The 10,463-nt window shown below is 41.8% G+C and overlaps 1 protein-coding gene across 1 annotated transcript; it reads left to right on the top strand.

Annotated features, from left to right (window-relative positions):
* LOC144637137 (uncharacterized) lies at positions 1–1,254 on the top strand. The gene has a single exon (XM_078496282.1). It carries the CDS (start codon positions 1–3, stop codon positions 1,252–1,254), a length of 1,254 nt encoding a protein of 417 aa, XP_078352408.1.
* Positions 1,255–10,463: the final 9,209 nt, after the last annotated feature.

Raw genomic sequence — 10,463 nt, 5'->3', positions numbered from 1 at the left:
ATGGCTGCTGTTCAAGAAAACCTTCGACCTGGACGCGTAGAGAAAACCCTCGGCGCACTGAAAGCCGAGCGAGCTGTAAAACGAATCACTTTTGACCGCACTGAAGCCAATCCAGAGGAAACGTTGTATGTTTCAGTGCCAAAGCTGAACGAAAACGAGGTCATTGTGCCTGGCTCGCTGGCGCTGCGCTTCAACATCGACTTGAGCGGAGGCCATGCCAACAACTTTCTGGTTGACAACGTCAGCCGAGCTCTAGTCGACAAGTTTGTTGTAAAGTATGAAGGCACCGTCGTGCAGGACACAGTTGGCTATGACATCTACAAAATATTTGAGGATTTTTTCCTTTCGCAGGAGGAGCGCGACGACAGGGTGCCAGAGGGCATTCAGAGCGAGGACCTCAACAAAATTCGCTCAAATGCTGGCGATAAGAAAAGTTCAGGAGTCGACGCAGAAAAAAAGCTGAATGAGCTATATGGAAATAAATACCGGATCCGTCTGGATCACCAGATTTTAACTGACCACGGGGCATTTTATCCTCAGGCACTATACAACGATCTTGTTTTTGAACTGAAGCTCGCGGCAGCCGAACATGTTGTCAGAGGCTCAGATCCGACAAAACTGAAATACAAGCTGACAAACATCCAGCTGGAGTACGAGATGATAAGAAGCAAAGAAATTGCAGATGAGGCATTCAGCGCTTACTCGGGCGGCAAAGAGTTCGCTTACGACCACATCCAGCGTGCCGAAGTTGTTACTTTTGCAAAAGGATCCGACACACGTCTGAATCTTAAGGTCAACCCTCAGAGGAGGTCCCTAAAAGGTATCTTGCTACTTTTTATAGAGCAATATGCCAAAGGTGCAAGGATCTCGGAAAAGTACATTAACCCAGACCTTACAAAAGTAAGCGTCACTGTCAACGGCTCGCCAAACATGCTGTACAACAACGGCATCGAAGGAATGGACATATGGGAAGAAGTTAAAAGATTCTACATGAAAGAAAAAAATAAAACGCAGCACATGACCCTGCAAAAGTTTTACACAGAAGACAAGTTCGGCCTTCTGATTGATCTGCGTTCCATGGCTGACCACTCGATGCACGGAAGCGGCAAGCGCCTTGTGAACACAAAGGACGGTGTCCAGCTTGAGCTAGAGAGGAAAACAAGCGGCCCAGGTAATTTGAACTGCCACATTTACGTAATCAGCGACGCCCAAATGAATATAATTGGCAGGCAGTTAGAATCTGTGCTTTTATAATATACGAACGCAAACGAAGTTCTGTTCTGACATGGATCCTTCCAATATTCCCTTCAACGCCCTCATTGTGGGACCAACAAACTCAGGAAAAACAAGGTACGTGGTCAATCAGCTTTGTGGCCCTTTCCGAGGCAAGTTTGACTACATCGTGCTCATATGCCCGACTTTCGCGCACAACAAGACTTATTATCGCTTTGCTGAGGAAGATCTTCGATTTTTTGTTTTCATTTGCGAGCAGCACGAGGTTGAATCTTGGTTAAAGCTTTCAAGATTTCTTTTTGAGGGTGCGAACACGCTTATCATCCTCGACGACTGCGCTGCTTCTAAAGATGTGAAAGGGCGAACGGGGGAGTTGGTGAATCTTGCTTTCTCTGCTCGCCACGCAGGCTTGAGCATATGGGTGCTGACTCAAAAAATGACAAGCATAACAGCCTCATTCCGCGAAAATGTTGCGGCAATCGTTTTCTTTTACACCCCCTCTGCCAAGACCACGAAGGCAATCTTTGAGGATTACTCTGGCGAACTTTCCCATGAAGATTACAAAGAAGTCATTTCAAAGCTAAAAAAAAATAAGTTTTCGCATCTTGTTATTTCTCATCGCCACCCTTACGGCACAGAATTTTTTTATTGAACATATTTTTTTGAGTAATAAATGGCTGACCCGTTCGCAACTTCCACTGATATCACTGCAAGTGAACGAATTATGTTGGAAACGTCCGTAATGGAATTGCTTGAACCTGAACCAGTGTCGCTAAGCGACTCGTCAGAGATGCAAGCAGCGGGACCTGACATTCCAGCTTTACGTGAACAGCTTGCAAGACTTGTTTCAACAGGCAAGTCCAAAGAAGCAATCGGTGTGCAGCTAACTCACGATCAGGTAAAGCGCTTGACCGACAAAGACGTCGAAAAGTACTTCAAGAGGTACGAAGCGTATGTTGGGGCCAAGACCACAGAAAATCTTATCGACAGCGCGCTCACTCTTTTTACGAAAGCCGCAAGTCTGTTCGTGCCCTTAAAAAATATCGAAGCTTTGCAAAAAGAGCTAAAAAATGACTACATCATCAACAACGAGCTTTCCAATCTTGTCGGCGGTTTGTCTTTCAAATACGGCAAGTTTCTTGCTCCAGCTTCTGTTGCTTTGATAACAGCAAAGCACATTGATTACAGCACAGCACCACAAGCGACTCTAGAAAGCGAGCATAAAGATCTTCCTGAGTAAATTACTAAGCAATGCTAAGAAAATGCTAAGTAATTACTGAACAATGCTCATTAAATGCTGACCAAAAAAGTTTGCTAAGCATTTTTCATTTAAATATATTATTTTTTCTAATAAATGGCGGACCCTGAAACACAAATACCGAGCGAACCTGCAGTTGTTCAAGAAAACGTTCCACAAGTCACTTCAACAACTCCTGCAACAAAACCTGCCAAAAATCCAAAGCGAGTGGCTGCTGGCAAGCTTGCAGCTGAAAAAACAAAACAGGCTCGTGAAGCACAGAAAAAAGCTGCTGTCGAGGCCGCTGCCATAATTGCAAAAGAAAAGGAAAAGAAATCTGCGGCTGCTAAGCGAAATGTAACTCCACCCGTAACGGAACCAGCTCCGACCGAGTCTCCGCCGGAATCCAGCGGTCTAAGCACAAATCAATGGATCTCTTTGATGAGTATTGGCGTTGCAATTATTACAACTTATGTCAAACGCGAAGACATCAAAGCCTTTATCAAGAGCAAAACCCACCCAGCCAAAGGCACGGCACCAGAACCCGAGCCCGCTCAAGAGGCTCCTGCAGAGCGGCAGCAAATCAGCGCATCATCGAGAATTCAGCAGCCAAAAAGAGGAATTCGTCCAATGGATTGATGGGCCTTTAGCGCGTGGCAAAAAAAAAAATTATTTTAAATATTTATTTTTTTCATTTATTATTAAAATGGATTTATCTAAACTGCAAGATGTTGCGGCCAGCACAGCCACCATTCTCTTTTTTGGTGGCTATTATTATTTTAGTTTAGAGTTCTCGTTTTATATGATTAAGAGAAATGTCTTACATATTTGCCATACACTTTTCAAAAACGAAGAAGAAGAAGAAAAAGAAGAAAAAAAACGTTTATTTTCTGAAGGATACCACGCAGGGTACAACGCATGTATGGAAACCAAAAAAAATGTTACACCAGGCGCGGCATAAACAAACAATTTTTTCTAAGCAAAACTTTTCGAAGAAAATTTTCAATTGAATATTTTTATTTTATTTTATACTGAACTGTCATGTCCGACAACAAGCTCGTGAAAACACTCATGGATGCCGCCACCATTACAGGTCTCGCCGCCGGAATCGGCTGGGCTGCCAAAAAAGTTGTGAAAGAAAACTTTACATCCGACCCAAGCAGCAGTTTTATGAACTATGCAAAGTTCACGGCCGTCATGGCCGGCAGCGTTGCACTTAAACAGTATCTTGAGGACCAGAAAATCCTCCCCACCAATTAAAAAAAATTCGCATAATATAATAACAAAGTTCTACTATGGCAAGCATCGCGATTATGGCTGGCGGAGCTATCTTGAACGCTGCTGCTTTCATTGGCGGCAACTATCTTGCTCGAGCTTTGGGTGGTGGAGATGACGCAGCTTTAAAAGAAAAAGAAAGACACGACAAAGCTCTCGAGGCTTACCAGGCCGCTTACGCTAAATACTCTCGCGACCGCACCAAGCTCCTCGACTGGATACAAACCAACGCGGAAATAAAAGAGCAGGCCAAACAGAACTTCACTAACACTGACTACGCTTTCAAACTCTACAACCAGGCACATCCTGACAAACAAATTATTTCACCGAAAGAGCCCAAGTTTTCTGATTTTTATCAGCCAAGCGAGCAGCAGAAACAAGGTGAACTTATGTTCGTTGGTGCTGGCGCGCTTGCACTTGGGTACGCTGCCTTTCGGTTTCTTTAAACTTTTCTTTTTTTCTTGTATACACACATGGACGCAAAGATCTCGAAAGTCTACTATAGCCCCCAGGGCTACTGGAAAGGAATTGCCGCGATAAAAAAATTAGCCGAGGCCGCCAAGGTTTCCGAAGATGCTGCAAAAAAGTGGCTAGTTAAGCAGGCCCTTTGGCAGATCTACCTTCCGGCACCACGATACGTTCCTCGCCCAAAATTCGATGTTTCTACTCCTAACGCGGTCCACCAGGCGGACCTTCTTTTTCTGCCACACGACAAACTGCCGCGAGGGCGAAAAGTTTACAAATACGCTCTGACTGTTGTTGACGTTGCCAGCCGTTACAAAGAGGCCGAGCCTTTGACATCCAAAGATTCAACTGAGGTTGCAAAAGGTTTTCAGACAATTTACAGGCGAAGTGCACTAAAATGGCCACAGATGCTTCAAGTTGACCCTGGTCGCGAATTCATGGGAGCTGTTACCAAAGAAATGGAAAATCACAAAACCTATATTAGGCGCGGGCGTGTTAACATCCACAGAGATCAAGCCATTGTTGAACGTTTTAATCAAACACTGGCAGAGCGCCTGTTTGGTTATCAGTACGGTGTCGAGTTGACCCTGCCATCTGGCCAGCGGTCGACAGCGTGGGTAAAAAGGCTACCCGAAGTTGTTGCCGCTCTGAACAACGAAGTAACCAGTCTTACTGGTAAGAAACCAGCTGCCGCAATCAAAGAAAAGGCTGTTTCGTCAAAACCGTCCTCAAAATATACAAGACCTGTTGGCAAGAAAGAAAAAAAATCCCTTCTCTCGTTAATGTGCGCTTTCTCTACCAACCTGGCGAGCTGGAAGGTGGTGTAAAAAGGGCAACAGATCCGATTTGGTCATTAAAAGTCTACAGCATTGAAAGGTCTGTTACTAAACCTAATCAGCCAGTGCTTTATTACTTACACGATGGTCCCAAGCGCGGCTTCGTGCGTGAAGAATTGCTAGTTATTCCTCCAAATACACAGTTACCGCCAGAAAAGCTATAAAAGTTATTTTTTATGTGGCTTATACCCGTAAGCATTTGTATGTATTCCATCATCCGCTATCCATCGCTTTGAGTCAAAAGGCGACAACGAGACCTTGTTGAGATGCATTCCGTAAATCTCATGACCCTCGCTTCTAAGTATGTTCATTCCATGCCATAACTGCTTAGTGCTAAAAAGCGTTTCCTTATACTGTTCATGTACAATTTGCTTCTTGACAACGCTCTTTTTTACACCCTTTGCTTTCTTTATATTTTTTTCGTCCGCCTTTATCGATAATTTTTTTGGCCCCTTACAATCACACTCTGATATGTATGTTCCGGGAAATTCGTCTTTTATTTTGTTTAAAACCTTTTCATCTTCGTCCTCAGTCTTTATCGATAACACTTTCGTTTCCGTACAAACACACTCTGATATGTATGTTCCCGGAAATGCGTCGTTTATTTTTTTCAAAACCTTTTTACTTTCTCCCTCAGTCATTATCGAGTACATTTTCGGTCTGAGACAAACACACTCTTTTATAGGGGTTCCTGCGCATTCGTCTTTCATTTTTCCCAAGACCTTTTTGTTTTCGTCAGAATGGAGTGGATGCTCTTTCGGATAGTCGCTTGTATCATACAGAGTTTTGTTACATTCGATGTCTGTGTAAATATCTTCTGTTTCGATCTCGAGCAAAAGGCTGTCTGTGTCTGTATACAATAGCTCGCAACGTTGTCCGTATACCTTTTTCAGATGGTTGTAATAAAAATCGTACATGAGTATCTTGCTGTTGTCAAGGATAGTCATCCCTGTATAGACAGGCTTATTAAGAAACAGTTTGCTTTTGCGCATGTCAATCCCGACCAGGTCGTTTGAAAACATTACATGCCTTGAGTACAATGGGCTGGCAACCATTTTTCTTATTTTGTTTGTTTCATTGCTTCGCACTATTTTTATGTCAACACGGTTACGCAGGTTTTCCATTGTTTTTCCGAAAACTGAGTTATTCATGAGCTTGTAAAAGTTCTTTTCAAAGTCGTTTTTCGCTTTTTTCCTGAATTCTGTGTTCATCCGGATGTACGGCTCCATCCAACATTCCTGTTCGAACTCTAACACCCTGTGTACATGTTTTAGTTTCATTCCCTGTTTCAGATAAAACTGCAAGTTTCGATAATGTACAACATAATTACTTTTGTCCTCAAGTGTTAACACAAGCTTTTCAGTGTCAGGTGGGTCATGTTCAAGTTCATTTATTATCCTTTTTTGGTAAGGTGAATACATTTCCCTGTTAATTTTCTTTTTTTCTGGAGCCAACGGATAGCTGTTGTGGCATTCATGGAGTTCTGCTGGGTATTCGAGGTCGACCTCCAATATCCAGCCTGTTTTGTCATTCTCCTTTTTTTTCATTATTTCTTTTTCACTCGGCATGACTCTTTTCCATTTAAAAGCACTTTTTGGCAGTGGCTTGCTCATTGCCCACCCATAAAGGTTGTTCGCGTCAAGGTACATTATGTATTTTTTTGGCTTGCTTGGATCGTAGCCTTCAACATAAGGATTGTTTGCCTTGGCATATCTCTTGCTAACCATAGATATACCACCCCTTATTCCCCTTTCGACAAAAAGATGCATTTCATGGTCTGTTAACAACTCAAGCTTTACATCTGTCTTTTTTAAGAGTGCGTCCCAGGAAAGGCCAGGCGACGTGTAATAATTTGCAGGATCCAACCCGTACTGCTTAATGCAGATTTTTCGGAAGTTTTCGAAAACGTCTGCCAACAGGGACACGTCTGTTTTCACGTACAGGTCATGGTAGTCACCAAGCGTTTTGCATTCAAAAGCCTCCCAAACCATTTGCGCATGCTTATACTCTTCATCTGTTATGTGCTCATCATTAAGCTTGCTGTAGAACTTAACTTTGTCTGGCAGACTTGTTTCGTCAAATCTTTCCCACGAGTCCATGTATTCGTAAGGGTAAATTCCCTTTTTGAAAAGCAGTTCGCTACTTTTTGAAAAGGTTGATGTAATTTTCAATGACTCCTTTGGTGTCGCACTTACAAGTGAATCAAGGCTTCCTTGAAGAAAGTTTAAGCTGTCAATAAAACGCAAACCACCTAATGAAAATGTAATGTATTTCTCCATGTTGTTGGCAACACATTTCACCTCCATGTTGTTGGCACCACATTTCACCTCTTTCTTTGATGCAAGCGGCAGCTTTGACATCGCCTGCATTAAATGGTGTGCATCGTAGCCCCTCAGGTTGTGAAAAACAACTGGTATTTGGTCCGTCTTTGGGTTTATTCGCAATTTCAGATTACATGCGTTGTGCGCAGATCCTCGAAACTTACCTGTTATGTGGCAATGATCTTTGACAGAATCTTTGAAATTTTGCTTCGTAAAAGGTTCTGCGCAAAACAAACATTTTTCCTGATTGTTTGCAATCCATTGGTCAATATTGTCTTTTTCTTTTTTTTCTCTTTTTGGCCCGACAAATTTTATTTCTTTGAGTGCCGCGTAATAACAGCTTTTGTGGCTTTGGCCGCAATAACGGCCTGAGTCGTAGCTCCAAACAGGCATTGAGTCAAAGAAGAAATCTCTTATCAAACTTTTGTTGCAAATGTGGCAACTTGTTGCGTTTTTGTGTTTTTCCCAATCTTTTGCCGTCATCACAAGTGGCTTTTGTATTGCCAAACTCCTTCGTATCAAATTCTCTTCATTTAAAAGTTGCTTCAAAAACACTTCAACAGCGTTTTTGCCTCTGTAGACTACTGGCCGTTTAATTCTACCGTCGCACTTTACAACTGTGAAAGAAAAACCACATGCCTCGTGCTGTTCTGTCTTCTCGGTGTAGCTTTTTTGCTTGCTCTCGGGCCCAAGCTCGCAGCCTGAAATCTTTCTGACCAAAGCCTCAAAGTCTGCATATATCACGTATGGCGCCTTCATCTGTTTGTGATAATTTTGGAAAGAAAGGAAATTTTTTCCCTCTTCAGGCATCTCGATCCTTGTCGGCCTGCCGTTCATGCCATTGCAATATTTTTCGTGGTTCTCTAGCAAGTCCGCTCTTGTGAAACCGGTCAAACACATCATGCAAAAGTGTTTTTTATTACAGTTTTTGCTCTGATCAAAGAGTAAAGCGCTTACTCTTTTTACAAAACAGTAGTGCTGAATTAATCCTGACTCTATTAACATAAGGTTTATACGAGGAATGGTTTTTTCTTTTTTGCTTATTCTGTGCACAATCACACGATTGTCTTCCCAGCCGAACACATTTATTGCGAGGTTGCTGTTTTGCCTTTCGAGTTTGTCAATCTGTTTTACAGGTGTGGGGAAATCGATGCCTCTGTAGTTAATTCCGTCGTTGGCCGGGTATTTGCTTGTTCTTTGAAGATTTTTTCCGTCCCTTGGAGGAAAAAGTGCAGCTCTCAAAGCCCACTTCAAACATTCGTTATCCCTGTTTTGCACGTTGATTATTGCTTTCTTTTTTGCCAGATTGGCTGGTAGAGGTAAGTAAGTTCCTCCGCGCAATGGCTGATAGCGTGCAACATTTACGTACGCTTCGGTTATTCTTTCAATAACCCAGCCTGAGCCGCGCTCTGACCAAGCCTCAATTTGACCCTTTGCTCTTTCAATAAATCTATCGAACTCTTGTTTTATCTGTTGTTTATTATTTTCGTTAAAAACGTGCGGTTCTCTTTCTTTAAAATAATGCTCCATCTCTTGTGTTACACCAGTCTCAAAATTTTCTTTTGTAAACTTTATTTTCATCTCAAAACTTACTTTTACGCTTTTCAAATCTCTTATTTCATTCTCAACCAAATAAACGAACTTTCCTTTTGTTTTCTTTTGAAAGACATAAAGATCTTTGCTGATTCGGCTTCCTTCTGGTATGGTCATTTTCCACACGCGTAGCCATTCATTGAAATCGGATTGGACCAATAAAAAGTTATTGTTCCATTGTGGATTTTTTTTAAAGTCGCGAATTTCCTTCAAGAGTGCTTGCAAAACTTCTTTCGAATAACTTGCAGAAGCCATCTTGGTGAATATACCAATGAGAAACATTTGTTCAATAGGAATTAATTCTGGCACAGCAAGGCAGCTTGAGATTTGTGAGCGCTCAAGCCGCAGAGATTTTGGGTGCCGGACGTGACAGTCAAGGGCTTGTCTGAACGCGACATGCAATTTTTTGTGTGTGCGTGGGTGTCCCACGGCGAGGGACTTATGCAAATCAACAGCTTTTTACGTTACTCAGTCAATTGATAAATATTTTCTTTCTATTGTTTTATTGTTTTTACATTCAGCTAGCCGACATTTCGAAATAAAATTTCAGTCCAATAAAACATTTTTTTTATTTTATATAAGAATGATTGTCTGCGCTCATCTTTTCGATTACTTTGTAATTGAATATTTCACGCCAGAGTGGCAAAAAAATATTCGAGGCATCACTAAAGAGCTTGTTAATTGTCTGAACGAGGCAAAATAAACGTTGGAAGCCAAACCGATGAGGTAAAATGAAAATGTTTTCACAGAATAATCTTGAACTTCCGGCCATAAAGAAATGGGTTTTCCCTTTCTTTTTTTATAACAGATGAGTCATACATTACGAAAGGTGTTGAAAATGCCGAAAGGTGCAGCAAATGCCGAAAGGTGCAGCAAATGTTCTGAAATTTTTTTTTTCTGTCAAATCGTTTTTCCAGCACCTTTCGGAATGACACCCACACTAAAAAAACTAGTTTGTCAGTTCTATTTTTCGCCTTTCGGAATGGCACCCACACTAAAAAAATAGTTTGTCAGTTCTATTTATTCGCCTTGCCCACCGCGTAAAAGTATAAATTTACCGAAGTCGCGTAGATCTTGCAAGAACAAAGATGGCAGAAAACAGAAGACACGTTTTCCAATTCCTTGAAACGCTCGCTGAAGGCACAAAGGGTTCAAGTACGCAAGCCCGCATTAGGCTTGCAAGAAAACTAGCCGAGAGACTGAGACTTGTGAAGCAGGTTAGCAATTCATTCTTAGTTTTTATATAATTGTCATCTTACAATTATATCTGTTGTTTTTGTTAAGACTAAAGGCACATTATTATTAATTAACAGAGAAAGGCAATTCGTCGCAGGATGCGAGAGTTAGCAAAAAGCCTTGAAACTAAAGAAGCAGAGATTGCAATAGTGGAAGAAGAAATTCAGAAGCTTGAGCAAAACGTCGAAGACGGGACAGATCACTCTAGCAGCGAAGAAGATTGATCAAGATGTATCGATGATTAACTGTAATAAAATGTTGACAATG

Source organism: Oculina patagonica, chromosome 13 (genome assembly GCF_052425735.1).
Source record: "Oculina patagonica isolate OP01 chromosome 13, crgOcupat, whole genome shotgun sequence".
Classification (NCBI taxonomy): domain Eukaryota; kingdom Metazoa; phylum Cnidaria; class Anthozoa; order Scleractinia; family Oculinidae; genus Oculina; species Oculina patagonica.
The sequence above is the reverse complement of the archived record's forward strand: the minus strand, read 5'-3'. Positions and strand labels throughout refer to the sequence as shown.